The sequence below is a fragment of the Arvicola amphibius genome, chromosome 8, assembly GCF_903992535.2.
Source record: "Arvicola amphibius chromosome 8, mArvAmp1.2, whole genome shotgun sequence".
Classification (NCBI taxonomy): Eukaryota; Metazoa; Chordata; class Mammalia; order Rodentia; family Cricetidae; genus Arvicola; species Arvicola amphibius.
In genome coordinates, this window is record NC_052054.1 from 72,702,660 (window position 1) to 72,727,820 (window position 25,161).

At 49.8% G+C, this 25,161-nt stretch overlaps 2 protein-coding genes across 4 annotated transcripts in view; one reads left to right on the top strand and one right to left on the bottom strand.

Annotated features, from left to right (window-relative positions):
- Positions 1–552: 552 nt before the first annotated feature.
- Positions 553–10,393, bottom strand: Foxa3 (forkhead box A3). The gene is made up of 2 exons (XM_038340234.1): positions 10,167–10,393; positions 553–2,260 (listed from the first exon to the last, which is right to left on the bottom strand). The coding sequence occupies exons 1-2, from the start codon at positions 10,233–10,235 to the stop codon at positions 1,283–1,285; spliced, it is 1,047 nt and encodes a 348-aa protein (XP_038196162.1). The 5' UTR covers positions 10,236–10,393; the 3' UTR covers positions 553–1,282.
- Positions 10,394–11,174: 781 nt separating this feature from the next.
- Positions 11,175–25,161, top strand: part of Sympk (symplekin) — a 33,236-nt gene continuing 19,249 nt past the window's right edge. Inside the window, exons 1-8 of one of the 3 annotated variants that reach the window (XM_038339162.1) lie at positions 11,175–11,319; positions 15,550–15,673; positions 15,829–15,894; positions 19,511–19,564; positions 19,647–19,720; positions 22,375–22,501; positions 23,701–23,950; positions 24,878–25,048. In XM_038339162.1, the coding sequence (XP_038195090.1) occupies positions 15,569–15,673; positions 15,829–15,894; positions 19,511–19,564; positions 19,647–19,720; positions 22,375–22,501; positions 23,701–23,950; positions 24,878–25,048 (847 nt within the window). In that variant the 5' untranslated portion in view covers positions 11,175–11,319; positions 15,550–15,568. Of the gene's footprint in view, positions 11,336–15,549; positions 15,674–15,828; positions 15,895–19,510; positions 19,565–19,646; positions 19,721–22,374; positions 22,502–23,700; positions 23,951–24,877; positions 25,049–25,161 lie in introns of all 3 variants that reach the window. The other 2 variants (XM_038339161.1, XM_038339160.1) reach the window with 2 other exon arrangements.

The following is a 25,161-nucleotide window of genomic DNA, read 5'->3' on the forward strand; positions in this document are numbered from 1 at the left end:
GCTTAGATGCGCCGGTGCTCCAGGCCCTGGGTTCCATCCCCAGCACCGAATACACTAGAATAAATCCGTGTAAAGCAGGTGTGCACTCCTGTAATCCTGGCACGTGAAAGGCAGAAGCAGGATTGTCATGAGGTTGAGGACCCAGCTAGAGCCATTTTACAAGTAAAAAAAAAATTCACAAACACACACACACACGTCCTCAAGTCTTCTATCCTTTCCCATTCTTCCCCCAAAATGAATAGCCCATAGTTTCCATAGGTTCCTGGAGCCTCAGAGTTCCAGGTGTGTGTGTGTGTGTGTGTCTGCAAAGTGGGGGTGGGGCAATGGCCTTGGACACTTGCAAAGCCACCTCCCTTCTGGCTCCATTACTGCGGGGGCTGCTATCTGAGCAAACTGTCCTTGGGGTCAGGGACAACAAAGAGCCAAAGGTCACGTTGCTGCATTCCCCTAGCCCTTCCCCCCCAGAGGCCACCAGCTCTCCAGGATGAGATCACAGGAACACAAATTTGGGGGTTTGAGCCCACAGGGTCCCCCAAAGAAAAGAGACACTCATGAGACCAAAAAGGTGCCTTTTTAATGGCCAAACCCAGCCAGTATCCCAAATCCCAGGCAAGAACTTGACCTCAGGAAGAGTCCCCCACACCAGCCCTTTCTCATAGCCAGGGTGGGGGATGGGCTTCAGAGAAAAATCACAGTGTCTCCTCGACTCTACCCCCTCACCCAACCCACACCAAGGAGATGGTGATGACAGGCCTGTGGTTGCCATCGTGGTGCGTAACAGGCTGCAATGTCACCTTGCCAATATGGTGGCCCTCTGTGCATCCAGTGTGTCAGAAAGACATCGTGTGATGTGGTAGCCAACTTGGCATCTGTTATATCAAGAAGTCTGCCAAAACAAAAGAAGTGATCCCAGGAAACAGTGGGCCAAAAAAGATATGGCATAACAGTCACACATTCAGAAGGTCAATCCAGATGTCTATCAAAGCTTCCGAAGGGCCAAACGAGATGTCTTCCAACATGGAGACCCACTGGATCAGCCAACGGCTTCATTCAGTATGGCAGCTTTCACAGTATACCCAGCAGAGCTGCCTTCACAACACCGCCACCCAAGGCCCACCAGGGAGTCCACGGCAGTTACCACAGTAGCCAATGGGCCATCACAGTAATACACCAAATAACATGCTAATCAATGGGACAAGCAAAGTGTGACCAGAATGACCAGAGCCCAAGAACCTGGTGTCCGTCACAGTTAACCCCCATCACCGTGTTCCCAGCTGCCCTGCTAGGATGCGTTGAGCAGAGAGCGGGAATAGAGGCTCTGGTAGTAGACCCCTGGCTCCCCGCTCTCAGCTCCGTAGCCTCCAAACCCCACATCCAGTTTGGAAGGTGCTGGTGTCTGTTCTGACATCAGGTTGTTGATAGAGAAGGGGTGGTTGAAGTTGTAGGGTGCATCCAACTTCAGTTCCCCTGGGAGCTCCAAGCCAGTGAAATAGGGTGTGGAAGAAGGGGGAGAGGCGCAGTCCAGACCCCCCACATCTTCCCCATTTTGGGCCTCAGGCTCAGAAGGTGTAGGCTGGGGCTGAGCCTGAGAAGTGACTACCGTGGCCACTGTGGTTGTGGCAGAGGTGGCTGACCCCACCGCGCCATTCCTGGTGGTTCCTTTCTTCGCCTTCTCCTCCAGCTTGAAGCGTTTCTGACGCCGAAGGTAGCAGCCATTCTCAAACATGTTCCCAGAGCTGGGATGTAAGGCCCAGTAGGAGCCTTTGCCCGGCTTGTCTGGGGAGCGTGCCACCTTGACAAAGCAGTCATTGAAGGACAGCGAGTGCCGAATGGAGTTCTGCCAGCGTTGCTGGTTCTCCCGGTAGTATGGGAAGAGGTCCATGATCCATTGGTAGATCTCACTCAGGGTCAGCATTTTGCCTGGCGCCTGTTGGATGGCCATAGTGATGAGAGAGATGTAGGAATATGGTGGCTTGGCATGGGCCAGTGGACGCCGGTACCCCTTCGCCATCTCCTTGCCAGGTACCAGCCCAGACCCTGGGGCTCCGTAGCCGGAAGTACTGCTTCCACTGTTGCCACCAGAACCCAGGCCTGGGAAGGTGGGCCCCAGAGGTGCTGTGGCGGCTGGGGGTGCCAGGGGTCCTGTAGGCAGTGGGGAGGCCTGAAGCCCTCCTGGAGGGTAGGGAGAGCTGAGAGGGTTCAAGGTCATGTAGGAGTTAAGAGGGGCCATGGTGGGCATGGGAGTCACTGGAGAGTACACCTGCGGCGAAAGAAACAGAGATGCAATCAGAGGCTCTTCATTCTCTTCCTCAGCAAAGGAGCTCCTGAATACAGGTCCAGCCCCAAACTCGCTAAGCAGCCAAGATGACTTGGAATTCTCCATCCCCCTGCCTCTACCTTCCAGGGGCTGGGAATACAGGTGTGGGCCGTCATACCCCGCTCATCTGCCCATCTTGCCTTTTCTACCAGTCCCTCCCACCATTCCCTCTCTCCGCAGGTAGCTGCCCATTTGCACTCAGGGTTCTGTCCCCTCCCACACCTTCAAAGTCACACTTGAACACGGGTTTGGGAAGGAAGCGCAGGTGGTCTCAAACACCTGAGGGAGTCTCTGAAACCAGTTTCAGGTATCCACCAGGTCAGGACCATTTTCATTTTTTAATTTTTGTTGTTTAGTACACCGTCTCGCTGTGTAGACCAGGCTGACTTGGAATTTACAGAGATCTGTCTGCCTCTGCCTCCTGAGAGCTGAGATTAAAGGTGTGCGCCACCATGGCCAAATGACCTCGAGCTCTTAATCCACCTCCCAAAGGATCACAGACGTGGACCACTACACCTGGCTAGGCGCTCTCTCTCTTCTTCTTTTTTATTTTTTCTTTTCAAGACAGGGTCTCTCTATGTAACAGCCCTGGCTGTCCTGGAACTCCCTTGTAGACCAGGCTGGCCTTGAACTCACAGAGATAGATCTACCTTCCTCTGCCTCCTGAGTGATGGAATTAAAAGGCATGGGCCATCACTGCCCAACTTCAAAACCATTTTCAAAATCACAGTAAAAGTGTCAGTTCTACCAGGCATGGTGGTACAGTCTGTAAATACCTGGAAAGCTAAAAATCACAAATTCAGGGCCAGCCTGGGCTTCAGAGAGACTTCTAGGATATTGACCCAAAATACAATAAAAAGGGCAGGAGGTGTGGCTCAGTGGCAGAGCCCCTGCCCAGAATCCCCAAGTGAGGGCTGGGGTGTGGCTCAGTGGTAGACTGCTTATCTAGCATACAGGAGGCCCTGGACTCAATCTCTAGTAAACCAAAAAAGAAAAATTTTGTCAACCTTTTGTACCCTCTTTCATATGACTGCATAACGAGCTTTTCATTGATTTGTGACATCCGCTATTGCAATAGGGCCAAAGGTCTAGCATGTACTCTTATATCTTGCCAGCTGTGTAGCAAAAGTAGAAGATAGCGTCTCTCCTCTCACTAAATTCTATTTATTTATTTGTCTTTGAAACAGAACCTCACTGTGTGTGTAGCTAATGCTGCTCTCAAACTCGCTATCCTTTTTGTTTGGTTGTTTTTTTTTGAGACAGGGTTTCTCTGTGTTGCTTTGGAACCTGTCCTGGAACTAGCTCCTGTAGACCAGGCTGGCTTCAAACTCAAAGAGATCCGCCTGCCTCTGCCTCCCAACTGCTGGGATTAAAGGCGTGCGCCACTATTGCAGGGCTTCAATATCCTTGTTAAACAGCATCTGAAACCCCTTAGTTATACTAATAAATGATTGCTATTTTAAACTAAATTAGGGTGAGGTGGTGGTAGTGTAGGTGGTGTACATCTTTAATCCCAGCACTCAGGAGGGAGCAGCAGAGGCAGGCGGATCTCTGTGAGTTCGAAGACAGCCAGAGCTACACAGAGAAACCCTGTCTTAAAATAAATAAATAAATAAATAAATAGGAAAGAAAGAAAACAATAATTAACTAAATTAGGGCTAGGTAATGGCTCAGCAGGTAAAGGAACTTGCCCGGAACCCTAACAACATGAGTTGGATCCTCAAACCCACATGGTAAAAGGAGAGAGTTGATTCCTGAAAGTTGTACTCTGACCACCACATGTGTACCATTACGTTTGTGGTCACGTAGATATACAAATAATAAATACATGTAAATAAACACAGTTTTAAACTACATGAATGCATATTTTTAAATTTTAAATGATTTTAAAGCTTTGTTTTTTTTTTTTTTTTTCGAGACAGGGTTTCTCTGTACAGTCCTGATTGTCACAAAACTTGCTTTGTAGACAAAGCTGGCCTTGAATTCACAGAGATCCACCTGCCTCTGTGTCCCAAGTGTTGGGGTTAAAGGCAAAATTTTACTTCTGAATACAACAGTTATCAATGGACACAACCCAGCACAATAGAAGCTAGAGCAGGTCTGCGATCCCAGCAGTGGGGAAGGAGGAGCAGGAGGCGGCTACCTAGCAAGACTCTGAAAAACAAAACCATGAGATCGTTTGGGGTCTTCAATAATCAGTTATTTACTGGTTTTGTTTTTGAGACAAGGTTTCTCTCTGTAGCCTCGGCTGTTTTGGAATTTGCTTTGTAGACCAGAGATCTGCCTGCCTCTGGCTCCAGAGTGCTGGGATTAAAGGCCTGCACGCCTCGCTTCTTCAAAGATGTTTTAATAGTATAGAGAGGGTTTGGGGGCTGGAGAGCTGGCTCAGCCGTTAAGAGCACTGACTGCTCTTCAGGACAGTTCCCAGCATCCACATTGGGCATCTCACAACTTCCTATAATTCTAGACCTGGGGGGATATGACACCTCTAGCCTTCTGGAGCATCTGCCCTCATAGGCACATAACCACACACACACACACACACACACACACATTTAAAGTTAATCTTTAAAGCTGGCCAATGGTGGCACACGCCTTTAATCCCAGCACTAGAGAGGCAGAGGCAGGCAGATCTTTGTGAGTTTGAGTCCAGCCTTGTCTCTAAGAGCTAGTTCCAGGACAGGCTCCAAAGCTACAGAGAAACCCTGTCCTGAAAAATAAAACAAAACAAACAAACAAACTAATAATAATAATAATAATAATATTTAAAATGTAATACTAGGCTTTAAATGTCTCCTTGCTAGGCACAGTGGTAACTAACTTTAACCCCAGTACCCAGGAGGCAAACACAGGCAATCAAGGCCAGCCTGGTCTACATAGCAACTTTTAGACTAGCCAGGGCTTCATATCTTAAAAAAGGTGTTGGGGGGAGGCAGGAAGAAGTTCTGATCACAGTAAAATTGAGAAATCAATTATCTTATCTGAAAATAATTGAGAAATGAATCAAAGTTAGCCAAATCAGCTGAAAGGTTGATTTATGTAACAAAATAAATTTTTAAAAAATTTATTTTATGTATATGATTGCTTTGCTTGCATTTATGGGTATATATCACATCGGTGCCTGGTGGCCAAGGAGGCCAAAAGAGGGGGGGGGTCAGATCTCCATTTCCTGCAAGAAGTCTCCTCTCCAACAGTGTGTATATGTGCAAGACACACATATACATACATACGTGCACACACGCAGAAATATACTCATGCATGTGCAAACACACACACTTCTACTTATCTAAACAAATGAAATAAACTTTAAAGAATTTACAAATGTGCCCCATTTTCAGAAATGTTCACATAGAAGAACATATGCCCTTAGGTCCATATATACTGCTGTGTTTCCCAGAATCACAGGCAGGCTCACAGTGGTGGCTCACGCCTGTGCTCCTGGCACCTGCGAGGCCAAGGCAGGAGGATCAATGTGCACCGAAGAAAATTCTGGGTTACATATTGAAATGCTTTTTTTTTTAATAACAAATCAGCACCTGTGTATTTTTCAGCTAGCTTGGAGGGTTTTGTTATTTTTTAAGACAGGGTCTTGCCATGCAGCCCATGCTGGCCTCTAACTCCTCTACAACAGCCTCAGCCTCCCTAGTGCTGGGATTGTAGGTAGGTACCACCATTCCCAGCTTTAACAGGCATTTGCCCATCATCTACACTGTGCCAGGAGTGACCCAAGAATTTCACAGGTATTGTCTGTAATCCTTACAGACATATGTGTGCACGCTATTATTACTGTGATATTGTCATGTTCTATGGTTAGTGCAAAGACTTGAATAACACACGCTACACAGGGGCTCCACCACTGAGCCACACTCCAGCCCCTGACTGGGGGATTCTAGGCAGGGGCTCTGTCTCTGAGCCACACCCCAGCCCCTCACTGGGGGATTCTAGGCAGGGGCTCTACCACTGAGCTACACTCCTTGCTTAAAGAGTTCTTTTGATACCCACTTTACAGCTGAGTCAGTTATAGCCCAGAGAAGTTGTCAGTGGGTGAGGGACACACAGAAAGGAAGAGAAAGAATCTTGGGAGTCTAGAACCGGGGCATGATGGATGTCCTGGACCACGCTATAAAAGCTGCAGTCAGGACAGCCAGAAGTGCCCACCCTTGTGGAGTCGACAGTCTAGCCGGAAGCCAGTGATCCTAAAGAGCAGCAAAAACACTGTTAGATGGCCCTTCTATTTCTAGATATACCTACCCTGTCTCCCTACCATCCTTTCTCCTCTCTCTTCCAGTCTTCCAGATGCCTGAGCACCCTCTCCTTTCCCAGCTGGGATCTCACGGCTTTGGAGGGACCCTAGACTTGGTGCTGATTTAATGGAAACCACTGGGTTTCTGGTTTTTTGACACTGTGAGAATTAGCTGGACCCGAGGTCCAGAGAACAAAGGGAGCTGTCAGAAGAGTTTAGGGAGTCAGGGACAGGTGACAACTACCTATGCTTCCAGGTAGCTCTTTTCTCCCTTCCCTCCTTCCTCCCTTTGACAAGAGTATTGTGTAGCCCAGGCTATCCTTGAACCAACCGAGGATAACCTTGAACTCCTGATTCTTCTGCTCTGCCTCCCAAGAGCTGAGATTACAAGCATGGGCAGCCTGCCTGTTTTAATTATGCTGGGAACCAGAGGACCAAAGCCAGGGCTGTCTGCACACCAGGCAAACATTTTACCAAGTGTGCTACAGCCCCAGGTAGCTTTTTTTTTTTTTTTTCCATTCTATGTAGGTATCTGTTTTGGGTATGTGCAAGTGAGTGTGGTAGGTGCTGAGGGAGGACAGAAAAGGCTTTCAAATCCCCTGTATCAGGAATTATAGGCAGCTGTGAGCTGCTTAATGTGGATGCTGGGAATCGAACTCAGGTCCTTTGCAAGAGCAGTATGGCACTCTTAATTGTTGAGCCACCTCTCTTCCCTCCAGGAAGCTTTTGCTATACAGACAAGGATAGCCTTGAATTGCTGCCCCTCCTGCCCGCACTTCCCAAAGGCTGACTTTCCAGGATTTCCACCACACTTGGCTCTGCAGGCAGCTCTTTTTGTTGGGTCTCTTACAATGTTATTCCTTCTTCCTTCCCTCTGACATAGGGTCTTGCTATGGTCCCTGGCTGCCTCCAGATGTATGGCAATTCTCCTGCCTCCCGCTCCCTGCTCCCTAGTTCAGGGATTAAAGGTGTTTACCACCACCCCTGGCTCTTGCACTGGCCGTTGCTATCCTCCCCCCATGTGTCCCTCCAGCCCCAGCCCAGAAGCTCCGCACCCCTCCCCTTCCAGTGTCTGTCCCCCTGATCCATCTCTTCCCTCTCCCATCCAGAGTTTGTCGCTCACCAACTCATCTCTTGGCCTCAGTCTCCCCCTCTTTGACTCTCTCTTTCTCCCTCCCCCCCCCAAGCCCCGTGTGCAGCTTAACCCCCAGGAGCCTGGTTCCTACCCTCCTCCACTGCTTCTGCTCCTCCCCTTTGAAGGGAAAAGTGATGGCTTTAGGGGGATCCAGAGTCTCTTAATCCCTTTGTACCTCACTCTACTTCTCCAACCCCGGGACCTCAGGACCTTCCTTTTCTGGCTCCCCACCCACCCGGAAGTTCTTCTTGAGGTCTGACCTCAAGCACTCCAGCTGCTCTAATCCACCCTAGGCTTTCCCACGCCCCAAGGCTGGGATGAACCCCTGATGTCCGGGTCTGAACCGGATCTCCCCTACTCAGGGTGCGGCTGAGAGTGGGGGGAAGCCCTCATGGGACCTGCATCCCCACCTGGGAGGCGGCAATTTCTCCATTTTCATTTCCTTATTGTTTCTGGAGAAGGGTGTGCTAGGCAGCAGGGAGACACTTCCAATTCCAGACCCAACCTGAGGACCCCAGCACCCTGCAGGGTGCCCTACTGCCCATCTCTAAAATGGGGGGAGGGGATGTTGGGACAGGTAATGTGTAGAAGTCTAAGGTTCTATGGGTTTACCCCAGGATGGTCACTCTCCAAGAGCCAGCTGGCCACAGAGTAGGACACGGGTATTAACCTCTCTGCGCCCCCCCCCCCCCCCCCCCCCGCAGAAGCCATTGGAGGGGGTCTTGCCTATTCTTAGCCCTAGCAGAATGTAGCCCACCCATTGTTATCAAGAGCAAGAGAGAGGTGGGCTTTCCTGCTGAGAAGCGGCAGGTGCTGCCAGTACTGCCAGTACCCTGTGGTGCATGGCAGAGGAAAGGGGTGGGGGGTAGGGAGTGGGGAGGAGCAGGAATGGAGGGGACGACACGAACCCCAAACCATCCAGTCTCTCCTTATGCTGACTCTTCCAAAGTTACATTTAGGCTGGCCTCACCTCACTCCCCTTTCCCCAAGATCTCATTCTGTAGCAGGTCAAGATGGCCTGGAATTTGCTATGTAGCTGACCTCAAACTTGTCATCCTCCTGCCTCAGTTTCCCAAGTGCTAGGTTTACAGGCACGGAGAACCACGACTGGTCTGTCAATCTGACAGTCTCCATACACACTGTCTCCTAAATTGGGGTGGCATCCACATGCCACCCCCAAACTTTAGTTTCCCCTCCCTAGACCCCCCTCCCCCAGACAGACTTCTTCAGCTGTGTCCCCAGAAGGACCTATTTGGGGTTGACCCTAAACCCACCGATCACACTCCCAACCACCTGAAAGCCTCCACGCACCACCTCAACCTCTGCCTTCCCCATAATATTACCAACATCTCCAGCCCTCTCCCTCCCACCTCCCCACAGTCCCAATCCCTTCCCAGTAGGCTCTGCCCCCTTAACCCCTCCCTAGACCCAGGACAGGCCCCCTCCCAGGCCCCTGGCCAAGTTGGGAGTCTAACCACCCCACAACTTGAAAATACAGACCATAGTTACCCCCCTCAACTACTAAGTGACTATTGGTGAGCCCCGCCATTCCAGTCTCCCCGCCCCCACACACCTTAAGTCTCCTAGATTAGGATCTATGGGTCCAGAACCTCATGTCCTTTCCCCATCATCACAATATGGATTACAGGGCGACCAAACAAAGAATAAGTCCCTTGCACCAGGACAAACAGGAGTTTGATGTGAAGAGGGACTTTCTGTTGGTCGGGCGAAGGAACTAAGGTAAATCTAGCAATGACTAGATTGTGCATAGTCTGAAGGGGGTCCCTGCTGAAGGTCATGGTAAGGATGCGAGGTGAAGACTGATTCCTACCACACAGGTGTGGATGCCCATATGTCTTTTGATCTCCCAAGGCTGACGTCATCTGAGGGTTAGTCTACCTAAGCCACCTGTTACAGTAAGTTCTACAAAAGGACCCTGATAACCCTTATTTCGGCCCCTACCTTATAAGGCTCTCCAGCCGATCTTTATCCCCAATCCTAATTCTGATCCCAACCGCCCAAAGCCCGTCTCTCCCCCCCCCCCCCCCCCCCCCCCCCGTCTTTAACCCTAAACTTCCACCACCACAGACTTTCCATAGTGGGGGTTCCTAACCCGTCCTCTCTGCTTTGAACCTCGTTTCTTTAGGTCCTCCTGCTCTATTCCCTATCCTAGAGCCCCGAATCCCACCTCCAATTTGTTCATTTTTATCAGGGTCTCGACATCTTTCAAGTGTGTGACCTCAAGGTTTTCTTGCTAGCATTTCTTCGTTTGGAAGCAAACGATCGCCTCGACTTGCTTGTCTCAATCGCTCTCCCAAGTCTTGTCCCCCTGTTCACGGCTCCCACGCCTGGTGTCTGTGTCCCCAGGTCTTTGCTCTCACCTGGGCCCACAACACGGCCCCTGTTTGCACTTAAGCCCGCAGCCCCACACCTGCCCCCCATTTCCCGCTCCGCCATCCCCGAGGACACACCTCGCCCGCCTCCGGGTAGTAGCTCCACTCGGCCAGGTCATGAGCCTCCATCTTCACCGAGCCCAGCATCCCCCGGGCCTGCGCCCCCACACGCCAGGCTGCGGCCCCCCGGGGAAACCGAGAGATCCGATCTCTCGGCAGGCACTGGCCACGAGTTCTGAACTGAGGCTCGCAGCCCGGGAGTCCCGCTGGCCCAGGCGCCTTGGGAGGCAGTCACTTTTTATAGCCGGGACACCCCCGCCCTGGCCCGCCCCGGGCTCTCCTCCCACCTCCCCTAGGGCCGCGCGCTCGGATTGGGGCGCCCCCTGCGGGATCGCAAGGAGACAGACCTTAGGCACCGGGAGCCACAGTCCTGGCACCGGGGAGCTAGCGATGGATGAAGAGTGGGGGAGCTACCCGGGGTGGGGGTGTAAGACCACACACTGCTGATCCCAAGAGCCCTAGAGTCACAACGCGAGGGGAGGGGGAATCTTTCCGCCTCGAGGTGTTCCATCATCTCCACCTAAGAGAGGGAAACGCCAGAGCCCCGCATGTCCACCACGAAGGAGAGGAGGCAGACAGTGTTCAGGACTCCACTGGTCCCTGTACGACACCGTAAGTAGCCCGCAGAGATTCTTGAAAGTACATTCTCATTCGACAGACGAGAAGACTGAGGCTTTCGACGACTGCAAATGCTGCAGGCCGTGTACAGGCTCAGGGCCAGCGGTGGAAAGGCTCAGAGCTTTTGCTCAGACCCCGTTAAGGCACCAGCTCTTCAAGACCCAGGAGCTCCGCTCACAGCACTCTCCACTCTAACGACAGCCTGCCGTCTAGGGAGGTGGGGCCTCCGACCCCCGAGAACTCCATTTCCCAGAAGCCTCCATTTCCATTTCCGTCCGGCGCCTGCGCACCACGAACTACATTTCCCAAAAGGCATGGCGCTCGAAGGCCGGAAATGGCGGCCGCCCCGGTGGACACCCGGGGAGGGCGGTCGGCTGCCGACGCGGCACGCCGTAGGGGCGGGGACGGGCCGCGGTGCGGGACTCCATTTCCCGGCGGCCCTACTAGTGCAGCGCCTGCGCTGTGTCACGGCGGCAGGCGGAAGATGGCGGCGGCAGCGTCTATGGAGAGGCGCTGCTGAGGGGGCGCGAGGGGGACGGAGGCCGGAGCCGCGGTGAGCGGGTGGCGGCGTAAGGGCCTGGGGCGAGGGGAGGAGGGGCGCTGACGAGGCCGGGGCGCGAGCGGCGGGGAGGGCCTCGGGGAGGGCCGGGAGCAGCGGCGTCCAGGGCCCTTGCTTCTTCCCCCCCTGCCTAGGACCCTTCCTTGGCTACCCAGTCCCCCGCGGTCCAAGTTCCAGCGTGGCCCCCGCAGAAGTCCGCCCGCAGACCTCCTCCGCCTCCAGTCTGCGCCTTGGCTCATCCTCCACTGAGCACAGCTGCAACTGGCTCTTCACGACCTCAGAAGGCCATGTGCCTTCCCGCCTCGGGGCCTTTGCACAGGCTGTGCCCCTCCACCTCCCATTCCTCCACTCTCGAAACATTCTGTTATCCATCGGCCTGACTAACTCCTTTTCATCCTTGGGGTTGGGACGGGGGGGCTCGGCACCGCACTTCACTTCTCCTGTGAAGCCCCGGTTTCCCACCCTCTCCCCAAATCGTCCATCTGAAGGCTCTCATAGGTCCCCGTGCTTTTCCCTCCCTTCACGTATGGTCGACTTTGTTATTAAGGTTTTATTTCTGTGCTGTCTAAGGATGCCTGGGTGTGTCACGGTCCGAACCTGGTTCCCAGCACAGCGCACATCCCACACTGGACTGGCTCAGTTGATGTTCGTTGAATGAATGAAAAAAAAAAAAAAAAAAAAAAAAAAACACTCGGAGGAGATCCACTCCTTAGGGTAACAGGGGAGTTGTTGTACTTCCTTGTGGGAGGAGCAGTTCACCGCTAAGCCCCAGCAAGGGAAGGGAGTCAGCAGCCTTAGTGTTTCAGATAGCCAGACTGCAAGAATCGCAACTATTCAGTAGGCAGCTGGCTGAAATCAGTAATTACATTTATGTAATAAAATGATTTGCAGGTGTAGAAAAAAAGGAAGGAGAAAAATAGACTGACCTCTTGCATTTATTAAGAGAAAAACAGCGAGATAGAAAATAGTTTATGTACAAGTTGACAGCCATCTATCCAGAAGTTCACATGTGTTAATTCAGCCAACCTTAGATTGAAATATTCAGGAAACCAATTAACATTGACCATGTGAAGCTTTTTTTTTTTTTAAGCATCAGTCCCTAAACAATACAATATAACAACATTTACATAGTATTTATACTGCATTAGCAATTTTGAGTCATCTGGAGATGATTTAGGCCAGGCTTGGTGGCACGGACCTGTTTGTTACTCCAGCTACTTTAAACTGAGGCAGGAGGATCACAAAGTTCTAGTCCTTGACAGGACTACAGAATGAGTTTACTGGCAGCCTGGGCAACTTAGTGAGACCCTGTCTCTAAGTCCAAACAGCAAAAAGGACTGAGGCTATGGCTCAGTGGTGGAGCACAGGGGCCTTGGTTCCATCTCTAGCCAGCTGGGGAGAGTTTTTTTCCATTTTCTTTTTTGAGACAAGATTTCTTTGTGTAACAGCTCTGGCTGCCTGGAACTCACACTGTAGACCAGGATGGCCTTGAACTCTCAAGAGATTTGCCTGCTTCTACCTCCCAAGTGCTGGGATTAAAGGCGGGCGCCCAGTGAGAGATGGTTTTAACGTGTGCCAGAGGGCATATGGGTTTCACTTGAACACTACTCTTGTTTGTGGTAAGGTCTCCTGGCCCAGCCTGGCTTCCCAACTCACTGTGTATGGAGGAGGATCTTGAATTTTACACCACTGCTTCTCTGTGGTGCTGGGGATGAAACCTGGAGCTTTGTGCATATTAAACAACTGAGTACCAACTGAGCTCTATCCTCAGCCCCAACAGTACTGATTTTTTTTTTAAACAGTGGCCCTAAGAGATCATCTTGCCTCTGCCGCTAGTGCTGGAATTAAAAGGGTATGCCACCCCATCTGGCCAAACAGTGCTATTTTAAGTAAGGGACAGAATTTTGATTGAAGTGGACCCTTGGGCCAATCTCTGATACCGATGGGCAGCTGAACATCGTTTTAATAATTTTAAAATAGTAAAAAAAAAAAAATAGGAATATATACTCAAGACAAAACCCAGAAAATTAAAGAGTAAAGCAAAGAGAAAGGAAAGTTTTGATAGTTCTTGATGTATCATCCAGAAGAAGAGTGGACAGTTTCTTACCTTCTGGTCCAAGGAACATTGTGGTGTGTCGTGGCTGGTGGCCATGCCCCTTTGCTTAATGAACAGACATGGGGCGTGGTGATGGTCAGTAGCACGAGACAAAAGGAACAGATTGGATTGCACAGGGTGTGTGTGTAAATTTGGAGTGGGGAAGGCCTCCCTAGGGAGAAAAGACTAGATCTCTGGGGGCAAGAGAAAAAATAGACTTAGAGAAAGAGGTGTGCAGGGTGGGGTGAGCTGACTGCAAAGTAGCCAGAGGGAGACAAGGCTAGCGTCTAGAAAACTTTGTAGGTCTTGAGGGCAGGGCTGTGACTATGACCCTAACTCTAAGCAAGATTTGGGAGTGACAGCCCTTCACATCTGACTCAAAATAAAAAGAGAACAGTTAGCCGGGTTAACTTTAGCTGGGTGGTAGAGGCAGGTGGATCTGAGTTTGAGGCCAGCATGGCTAGGGTTTGTAATCCACGGAGACCACCAAGCTACTTTCACTCTGTAGCCTTTTTCAATAGACTTGTTACTTTTATGTATGTTTGTATATTTCTGTGTAGCCCTGTCTGTCCTGGAACTCTAGATTAAAGGGATTAAAGGCGTGCACCATCACTGCCCAACTAAACTTTTAATTAGCCTGTGATGTCTAGCAGGAGTGTTTCTGTTTAGTTTATAGGTTAAGTCCATTTAAACTTAGTTACGTCCAATGCTGTCTTTTAGATTTTCAGTTGCATAATTTAGGACTAATGTATTTGTTTTAATTTAATCTTTATATGTATGGGTGTTATGCTGCATTTATGCGTCAATACCAAGTATGTGCAGTATACCTGCAGAGGCCGGAGAGGGTTTCAGATACCCCAGGACTAGCTTCACAGTTCTGAGCTGTCATACGGGTGCTGGGGATCAACAAATGCAGGTTCTCTGGAGAGCAGCTGGTGCTCTACCCACTGAGCTGACTCCAGTCCCACCTCCTGACTGCCAGGATTGTACAACCCTGACTTTGGTTTTCTTCATTTACCAGACCTCCCTCTCAGCTCTCTTTCACTCTTTTGGTCCTCACAGAGTTCTGTTAGTATATAGAGATTTTCCATTTCCCATAATCATCCTTCCTTTCCCTCGAAACAGGGTCTTGCTTAGCTATCCAGCTGGGCTAGAACTCACAATCCTCCTGCCTCAAACTCCAAGACTGCTAAGACTAGAGTGTGTGCACCTGCCCGGCTTCCCTCTGGGTTTCTTTTTACAGCCTTGTTGTCTGTTGGCTTGCTCATTTATCCCAGGTCCATCCTGTGCCACGCCGGACCTTGCACATGCTCTGCAGCACAGTCCCTCAACTTGCAGAGCCCTTCAGTATGTAGGTGTGCTTTTGCAGCCTGTCTGCCTGTCTAAGAGCTCTTGGGTAGATCGTGCTGCTTGCTGTACGTGATGTCTGCTCTGAGTTACTTCATGGACTTGTCAGTATGACTTTATGCTAACTGTGTGGAAGTTCATCTCCCTCACTTTCACAGAAGGAACAGCTTAAGGATGCTGTATTGCAATGAGTCTTCGTCCTTTCTTCCTTTTTCCTTCCTTCCTTTCTTTTTTCCCTTTCTCCCTCCCTCCCTTCCCCCCTTCCCCCCTCCCTCCCCCCCCCTCTTTCTTTTGACAATATGAAGAAGACCTGACTGGTTTTGAACTCGCTGTGTAACTGAGGCTGGCCTTAAACTCCTGATGTTTTTCATCTACCTGCATCTTGAAAATGCTGAGATGAGAGATAGGCACCACCGCACCTAATTGTAGGTGGCCTTTCTTTTCTTCTTTCTCTCTTTTTTTTTTTTTTCTTGAGCTGGGTCTCACTGTGCAACCCTGACTGGTCTGGAACCATATGTGGCTGTGCACACCTGTAATTCTAGCTCTTGGGAGGCACAGACAGAAGGAGTAGGAATTGATGGCCATCTTTGACTACTAGACCAGCCCAACCTACATGACATCCTGTGTTTAAGAAAATAATAAAAAGTATTGGAGATGAAACATTGTGCCTCTGACTGGGACATCGTTCTCCTGGCATTGGACGCCCTGCCTATGAACATAAGCTCTATATGCAGCCTAAGGGAGAAGGACTGGATAGGGAAACTTACTGGTTTCTTTTTCAGGGAGAACCTGACAGCAGTCATGGCAAGTGGCAGCGGGGACAGTGTCACCCGCCGGAGCGTGGCGTCACAGTTTTTCACACAAGAGGAAGGACCAGGCATTGATGGCATGACCACTTCCGAGAGGGTGAGAGAGTATAGCTGAGGGCTTGGTAGTGAGAGAGTGACTCCTGCCTTTGCATGACACTGCCCAGGCAGCAGAGCTCAGGAGGACTGTGGGGATTGGCTTGACCCGACAAGACAGGCTGTGTGTGACGACACCTGGCTCATTCCTCCTTCCAGGTGGTAGATCTTCTAAACCAGGCAGCGCTGATCACCAATGACTCAAAGATCACAGTGCTCAAACAGGTGAGTTGGGGGGTAAGGTAGAGGGCAGGCAGGACAGGGGCAGGGGATAGAGTCACTGAGAGAGCATTGGTAACACCCATAGTCACACATGCCTGCACTCATACATGCCTGTACACACACATACACACCTGTGATGCATTCATACATACCTTCACGTAGACACTCACCTGTGATGCACTCATTCATGACTGCACTTGTACCTGTATCCCAGAGTGCAATGCTGCGCAGCATGCTCATTCAGTGCCCCCCAAATCTTGGCCTGGGGATGGCAGGTGGAGGGGTCACCTGTTGTTTATACACAGAGAAGCAGACCTCAGTGTAGAGAGTGATTCTAAGGTCACTCTGCTAGTAGCTGGCCAAGTAGCCCTTGGATTGTGGGGTCCACCTGCAGATCCTGTGCCTTTCCTCTCTCCATGGTCAAGTAGGGTGACCAAACAGTGACGACCCATAGTGGGCAGGACTGACAAGCAGAATCAAGAGGGTTCGCCTAACCTGTCCAGGATAGGGAGTCAGGGAGAGTTTTCTGAAAGGGGACATCTGAACCAAGTGCTGGAGGTAAAAGACGTAACGCATAACCAGACACAGCACCAAAGTGTGTGCTAAAGTAGAAGAGGATAGGGGTCCTTCAGAATAAGAAGCCAAGATGGCTTTCAGAGGTCATTGGATAGGGTGAAGGCACAGCTTGGTGGCAGAGCCCCTACCTAGAGTCCCCCAGTGAGGGCTGGGGACATAGCTCAGTGGTAGAGTCCCTGCCTAAAATCCCCCAGTGAGAGGTTGGGATGTAGACATGCTCAGTAGTAGACATGCTCTTTACTTAAAAAAGTACAAAGCCTTGGGATCCTTCTCCCCAGCAGCATGAAGAAAAGATATACTTTAAAGACTGTGGGACTACCTTGCCTAGGTCAGGACCCTTGTTCGGCTTGTTCAGCATGTGGTCAGAAGGTCCCCACCCATTCCGTGAGTGCAGTAGAGTGGATGCTGGTGGTGGTGTGCTTATGAAGGTGACTTACCAGCAACACTTGGACTTGTATCATTGAAGTTTTGGACCAGCTTTGGTTTTTCAGGAGGATGTCTGGGAGGAGGTATTTTCAAAGAATGTGGGAACTAGGGTGATGGCTCACTGTGAAAGCAAAAGGATTTGGGTTTAAACCTCCAATACCCATTGGTCAATGCTATGCATGTGACCTCAGCTCTGGGAGTGGAAAAAGGTGAATCCTGGGAGCTTGCTGACTAGTCAGCCTAGCTAAAACTTCCAGCTTTGAGATAGTTAAGAGCCCGTCTCAAAACAAAAAAACTGACATGTAGGCGGTCTCAGTAAATGGTTGGAATGCTTACAGGATGCTGCCATTGTAAAGATAGAGAACTGAGGGCTGGAGAGATGGCTCAGCGATTAAGAACATTGCCTGCTATTCTAAAGGTCCTGAGTTCAATTTCCAGCAACCACATGGTGGCTCACAACCATCTGTAATGGGGTCGGGTGCCCACTTCTGGCCTGAAGGCATATATTGTATGCTAAATAAATAAATATTAAAAAAATGTCTTCTAGTTACCTTCTCATGCCCCCACCTTTTAACAACAACAAAAAGATAGAGAACTGACAGGTAAAAGGAGGCTGAAGCTGGGCAGTGGTGGCGCACGCCTTTAATCCCAGCACTCGGGAGGCAGAGGCAGGCGGATTTTTGTGAGTTTTAGGCCAGCCTGGTCTACAAGAGCTAGTTCCAGGACAGGCTCCAAAGCTACAGAGAAACCCTGTCTCAAACAAAAAGGAGGCTGAACCTCAGGAAGGCAGGAACCCTAGGAGTTTTCCCCTTTTCTTTTCCTTATCCTTGGGGTTGGATTTAGAGCCTTGGCTTGCTGGACAAGCGCTCTACTGCTGAGTTACATTCTCGGCCCTTTTACTATTTATTCTAATTCTTTCATTCATTTATTTGGTTTTTTGAGACAGGGTCTCTCTGTGTAGTCCTGGCTGTCTTACAGCTCAATGTGTAGACCAGGCTTGCCTCAAAATCACAGCAATCCACCTGCCTTTGCCTCTCAAGTGCTGGGTTTGAAAGTGTGTGCTACCACAGCTGGCTTAATTTTATGTTGAGAAGTGTTCTGTGATGTTTAAACTATCTTGCGTTCACTCTGCAGCCTAGGCAGGTGCTGAACTTGTAATCTTCCTGTCTCCTCAAGAAGCTTGGATCATAGGCCTATGCCACGAGGCTCAACTCTCTTTTGTTTAGTACTCTTGGATATAGTGTCCTCACTGCTGACCAGGACCTGCCTCCCCTCTACAGGTGCAGGGAAGCTTCCCAGTGGCCTGTGAGAACCTTGATCTGTGAGGGTCGGATACAGCATAGCATTTGAGGCTTGGGGTCAGGGGTGCCAGAACCACCAGTGCTGTCTCCTTCCTATTCTTGTCTGTGTGGATCTGGGTTTGTTTTTTTATTTGACATTTGTTTCTTTGTTAATTTTATGTGTCTTCCCTACATGTGTGTATATGCACCATGAGCATGCAGTGCTGAAGGGCATTAGATCACCTTGGCGCTGGGAATCAAACCTAATCCTTGGGACTGGAGAGATGGCTCTGAGGTTAAGAGCACCAACTGCTCTTCCAAAGGACCTGGGTTCACTTCCCAGAACTCACCTAACAGCTCACAACTGTCTGTAACTCCAGTTCCAGGGAATTTGACACCCTCACACAAGACATCCATGCTTTCAAAACACTACTGTTCTTAAAGTAAAAGTAAAATTAAAAAAAAAAAAGCAAAAAACAAACCTAGTCCTCTGGAAGAGCAGCTAGTGCTCTTAACTCCTGAGCGATATCTCTAGCCATATATTTAAATTAAAAATTTTTTATTTTCCCTGTATCTCTGGTGTGCATGTGTGCTTGTTCACATGGATGTAGGTGCTTGGTAGCGTGGTATGAGATGCATGCATGTGTGCATACATGTAGAAACCTGAATTTGATGTGTATTCCTCAGTCACTTTCCACTTTATTAAGGCAGGGTCTCTCGGTAGAACCCAGAGGGTCTAGCTAGTCAGCTGCCTGAGAGCTTGTCTCTGCCTCTGAAGTGCTGGGGCTGCAGCTGTGGTGCTCGGGAGATCCAAACTCTGTGCATGCTTGCTGAGGGAGTGCTTTACCCATTGAGCATCTCCCCAGCCCTTATTTTTATGTTCTTTATTTCAAGTGTGCCTGACCAAGCCTCTGATGTCAGAGGACAGCTTGCTGGAGTTGGCTCTCTCTACCAAGCAGCTCCTAGAGATGCTATTTAAATCTTCAGGCATGGGTGACTAGCACCTTACCCACCAAGCCATCTTACTGGCCCTTATTTTTAGTTTTTATTATGTGTACAGTGTTCTGCCTGTATGTATGCCTGCATGACAGAAGAGGGCACCAGATCTCATTATAGATGGTCATGAGCCATCATGCGGTTGTTGGTAATTGAACTCAGGACTTATGGAAAAGCAGCCAGTGTTCTTAACCTCTGAACCATCTCTCCAGCCCTAGTTTTAGTTTTTGAAGATAGAGTCCATACTCCATACTTGATAGCATGACAATCCTGTCTCAGCCTTTCAAGTAAGAGCCATCATGCTTGGCTTTGGAGCCTGGTTTTATGTCTGTTCCTCCTAGGTCCAGGAGCTGATCATCAACAAAGACCCCACACTGCTTGACAACTTTCTGGATGTGAGTGATCAGCCTGGGGGAGGGATAAAGGTGAGGTAATGCTCCTTAGGTGGCCTGATCCATCTTCCCTCTGACATTGCAGGAGATCATCGCTTTCCAAGCAGACAAGTCCATTGAAGTGCGCAAGTTTGTCATTGGCTTCATCGAGGAGGCATGGTATGGGGCCTCTTTGGGAGTGCCTGGGTGTCCTGGTGTGTGGTCCCGAGTCCCTCCCCCAACACATGCCTAATGGGATTGCAGTCCTGGATGTCACAGTCCATGCACTTCAGCCAACACTTGATGGTTGCTCTGTTAGTCAAAGTGGCAGTCCTCCTTTCAGAATACAGGCAGCAGGTGACTTTGGCTTCTCTCGAACCTGGCTGAGGTGACACAGTATTGGGAAGTGAACTCTGGTTCTCTTTGAGAGCAGTGTGCACTCTTACTGCTCAGCAGTCTCCAGCTCACCCCCAGCCCCCGTACTATTTTAAAACCATCATCAGTGGTGCTTAGTGCATTTACTCTGTCGTTCTTTTTTTTTAATATTTATTTTGCATACAATATTCTGTCTGTGTGTATGCCTGCAGGCCAGAAGAGGGCACCAGGCCTCATTACAGATGGTTGTGAGCCACCATGTGGTTGCTGGGAATTGAACTCAGGACCTTTGGAAGAGCAGGCAATGCTCTTAACCACTGAGCCATCTCTCCAGCACCCCCTACTCTGTCGTTCTTGTTTGCTCTAGACAAGGTCCTGATGAGGCTTGTGCTAGCCTGGAGCTCACTTTGTAGCAGAGGATAACCTTGAACTTTTGGTCCTCTTGTCTGTCTGTCTGTTTCTGGAGTAGGAGGTTTGCCCCCAATCCCTGATCTCACAGTCTAGTTCTGAAACCTCTGCCAGATGGGAACCATACCCTTCACCTGTTTGCTTACCTCTGCACATAGCCGGGTGACCTGCTGAGAGAACATGTGTTTACTGTGCCTATCTTAGGCTACTGCTGGCTGCCTGAACACTCGCCTGACATGAAACACCAGTGTCCTTCATAGCTGGTCTGCTTCTGCTTGGTCTGTGACCCTAGGTGGCCATTCCTTCTTCGCCAGGGTTCCTCAGAAAACCCTTTCTGAGAGTTCCCTTCGGCTCCTGCCCATTGGCACTTTTGCCTTCACTGTCGCTGTTCTTTGTGGTGCTCCACATCACCTGGTAACTCATCACAGAAAATGTCAGCTTCACAGCAAAGCCTCTGTCTCACTGGCCTCAGACAGGGTTGGTTCCAACAGTGGGGACAAGGGAGGTGCTGAACAAGCAAGGACATCTAACCGTGGCTCAACATCTCCTTTAGATGGGGCCAGTCACCCTCTCTGAGACTCAGAAGGGGACGTAGCTTGTTCCTGTCTTTATTCATTCTTGGCTCTGAAAGGGGGAGGAGATAAAATAGCTCTTTTTGTTACCCTCCTAGCCTGCCAGGAGCTATTGAGTTTTGACCTACATGTTGTTCAACCTTCAGCATGAGGTTGCAAGGTGATTATTCTTGATCTGTTTAACTGAGAAAATTGGTTTGGAGGGTCAGGTGGGTTTCCCAGGCTCATTTGGCGGAACTTAGCAGACTTCCAATTTATTACCCTGTGTCTCTGAACCCAGTGCCTTACATTGTCACGCTCCCCCTTCACTGGGAAAATCAGCGGTAGTTTTCTGTGTGTCTGTTTGTTTGCTGGAGACAGGTTCTCACTGTGGCCTCGAACTTGGGGCAGTCCTGCTCTGTCTCAGCCTCCCCAGTGCTGAAACTGTAGCATTTGCCAACACACAAAGCTGTACACTAAATTTTCGGAGTTCACAAAAAAAGTGTGTGTAGCAAATGTATCCCAGTGTGCTGAGGGACACGGCATGGAAAAGCTGCACCACCCAGCCTCTGGCATGGGAGAGAGAGTCAAGTCTCCTGTAGCCCGGGCCTGTAGCCAGTGCCCTAAACACTGAGCCCTCCCTCTATCCAGCCTATTTTTTGGTCTTTTTTGTTTCTTTGATGTTTCATATTTTTTGAATGGTGCAACTGTTGCTTAGAATCAGAATGGAACTTATGTTGTGAAAAATTACATTAATTTGCTGAGTTCTGGGGAGTGGCCTTCTCAAATTTCTTTGTTCCTTGACCAGACGTTACTGGAGGCCTTTCATTCTCTCTGGCAACCAAACTGACCCTGCCAATTCTTAGTCCTACCAAAGGGTCCCTATGGAGCCTTCAGGCTTGAGTAAACAAAACTAGATGTTTTTACTAAGTTCTTTCATTACAAACTTGATGGTTTCTGTGCCTGTTTTCACCACCTGTGCAGTAGGTGTTCTTCAAATAGGATGAAGGAACAGGGCTAAGGATGTAGCTCATTTAGAGTGCTTGTCTAGAATGTGTAAGGCCTTGGGTCCATCCCCTGCATTTTGTAAATCTGTGTGGTGGCACATACTTATAAATCCTAGCACACGGGATGTGGAGGCAGGAGGATCTGGAGCTCAAGGTCATCCTCACCTGTGTAGGTAGTTGGATGCAAAGCTGGGACTGACACTCTGTCTCAAAGAAAAAGATGATGCTCTGGTCAAACTTCTAACAGTTGTTAGTTGTCACTTACATAGACAGCGGGGCCCTGCAGAGTTGAAGGAGTGAAGGCTGCAGGACCAGCTATGATACAGGGGCCCACGGCAGCCTACAGTAGAGGTGTCAGCATCCTCCTCCACTACTGAATGTGCTGGCAACAAAGATTCTGACGCTTCCACCTCGATTTCTTGATTCATGGGCCAGAGTCTCTCTTTCCAACCCCAAGGCCAGCATGACCTGGTCCCTTCTCTTCCCTCCGCAGCAAGCGGGACATTGAACTGCTGCTAAAACTGATTGCCAACCTCAACATGCTCCTGCGGGATGAAAACGTGAATGTGGTAAAGAAAGCCATCCTCACCATGACCCAGCTCTACAAGGTGGCCTTGCAGGTAGAGTCATAGCTGGGCCTTCCAAGTGAAGGATGGCCACGTCACAGTGTGATTTGGTTTGGTACTGGGTGTTGAGCTCAAGACTGAGTTGCCCAGGAAAACCTTGAATTTCCCTCTCCCCGCCTATGGCTCCTCCCGTTGCTATACTGCCAATCCTGGCAAAAACAAGCTTGTCATGAGCGAGGTTTCTGCTGTTGTGAGAACAGATAACAAGGCATCGGATGTTGTCTTCTGAGACCACTCATTTAGCATTCAACAAACATTCCCTGAGAATCTCCACTTTGAAGCCAGGTGGTGCAGGGACAGTGAGGACCAGGACTCTAGGTGTGGCCTTCACAGACTAGAGAATTAGCACAGCCTGTTAACCCGACATGTGAGGCTGAGGCAGAAAACTCTAGGCCACCTTGGACTACAACAATAATAGCAATTTTAAAAAAAAAGGATCATGATTTTGCAGAGATGGCCAAGCTGTTGAGAATACTTGCTCTTCCAGAGGATCCAGGTTCACTTCCCACCACCCACATGGTATCTCATAACCGGTTCTAACTCCAATTTCAGGCTATCTGATGCCCTCTTCTGACCTCCTTGGGTACTACATACATGTGGTGCACAGATACCTGCAGACAAAACATAAACATAAGCAAATCTTAAAGGGTGGGGGGAATAACCTGGGTTCTCAACTGTTGTTTGACAACACACACAGAAGTGAGTTCATGGGTTAGGCCATTCATTGTTAGCAAAATGAAGCTGGTCAGTCACTGCTGCTTTTCGGAGGGGGCATGTCGGTGTTTTGCCTTCATGTATGTCAGTGCAGGGTGTGTACAGTGCCTGTGGGGGTCAGAAGAAAGCATCAGGTACTCTGGAACTGTAGTTGCAGTTGAGAGGTTCTGTGTGGGTATGGGAATCCTGCCTGGGTCCTCTGGAAGAGCAGCCAGTGCTCTTAACTGCTGAGCCGTCTTTTCAGCCCTGCCACCCCCTCCGAGGTTACTACTTCTGTATTTTGAGATTTGATGCTTCATCATTGAGTTAGCTTTGTCTTGGTCGCCCCCATCCTAGCACTGCCCAGGACTGAGCATAGTTGTTGGTTTAACCAAGTGAATGTTCTCACAGTCATTTAGTCTGCAGGTGGGGCAGAGCCTGCTGGTAGTTGATGTGTTGTCTCGGCTCTGTCTTTTCTATTCCTCCTGGCCCCTCGGCAGTGGATGGTGAAGTCTCGGGTCATCAACGATCTCCAGGAGGCCTGCTGGGACATGGTATCCTCCATGGCTGGGGAAATCATCCTGCTATTGGATTCTGACAATGACGGCATCCGTACACATGCCATCAAGTTTGTGGAGGGCCTCATTGTTACCCTGTCACCGCGAATGGCTGATTCAGAGGTCCCCCGACGCCAAGAACATGACATCAGTCTGGACCGAATCCCCCGAGATCACCCCTACATCCAGTACAGTGAGTGTTGCCGCCCTAGTGCCCTGTATGCACTCACTGGCCCTTTTCACAGTCACCTTCTGTAGCGCCCGCACTACTGGATGGTACACAAGCGGGAACTAAGCTGGAGATTTAAAAACACACAGACAGGTATGTGTCATCCTTGAAACAAGAATGCCCCATTTATTGTGTTCCAGAGCAGCTTATATAGGGATCCTTAACTGATAGCCTCACCCCAGCCAAACCCACCATAAACCACTCCCCTGCCATCAGGTCTCATGCTCAGAGCAGCTGCAAACACAGGAAAACAAATTGTTTTGCTCAGAGCAGCTGCAAGCATAACAAGTTGTTGACAAGAAATTCAGGGTCTGGGGGTCCACAGCCCCCAACAACCTTCTTCCCCCCTGCCCTTTTTATTTTGTTCCAGATAGGGCCTCATGCATCTCAGGTTAGCCTCATATAGCTGAAGGTCACCTTGAACTTCTGATCCTTTTAGCTGAACTTCCAAGTTTGGTGAGATTACAGGCCTGAGCTGCAAATGAATTGATAGAGTGCTTGCCTGGCATAGAGCCTAGAACTTTCCCCAGCCCTGCATACACTGGGCATGACATGCCTGAAAATCCTAACACTTGAGAGGTAGAGGCGAGAATCATGAGTTTGCATCCAGCCCAGGCTACATAATAAGACCCCGTCTTAAACAAAAAAACAAAACAAAAAAAATTGCTATACAGTGGTCCACGGTGCTGTTCCAGTGTGTTCTGCAGATATACATGGAATTTGCTTTACTTGTCTTCCTGTAATGTGAACTCAGTGTGTTCACACCAAAATGTGAAGTGTTGACTTTGGAGGACTAGACTGAGAACGGTGCTTGTTGGGCTGTGGGTGACTCTTCATCTAGTCAGGTTGACACTGGAGCACCACCGGCTGATCCTTCTTCTTCCCCTGTAGATGTGCTGTGGGAAGAAGGCAAGGCGGCCTTGGAGCAACTGTTGAAGTTCATGGTACACCCTGCCATCTCCTCCATCAACCTGACCACAGCCCTGGGCTCCCTCGCCAACATCGCCCGCCAGAGACCCATGTTCATGTCCGAGGTGATCCAGGCATATGAGACTCTGCATGGTAGGTTGAGAGTCCCCCTCCCCATGCAGTCCTGGCCAGGTTGTGGGTTCCTGAGGAGTTGTTGAGCTCTACATGCTCTGTTGTGTGCTGGCCGGCACTGCAGCTCACCACGA

What these genes read in the sequence shown, in the direction of transcription:
- Foxa3 (XM_038340234.1), bottom strand. Translation starts at nt 10,235, where the DNA reads ATGCTGGGCTCGGTGAAGATGGAGGCTCATGACCTGGCCGAGTGGAGC. An exon ending in ACTACCCGGAGGCGGGCGAG is followed by an intron (nt 2,261 to 10,166) that starts GTGTGTCCTCGG and finishes CTTTCGCCGCAG; the next exon opens with GTGTACTCTCCAGTGACTCC.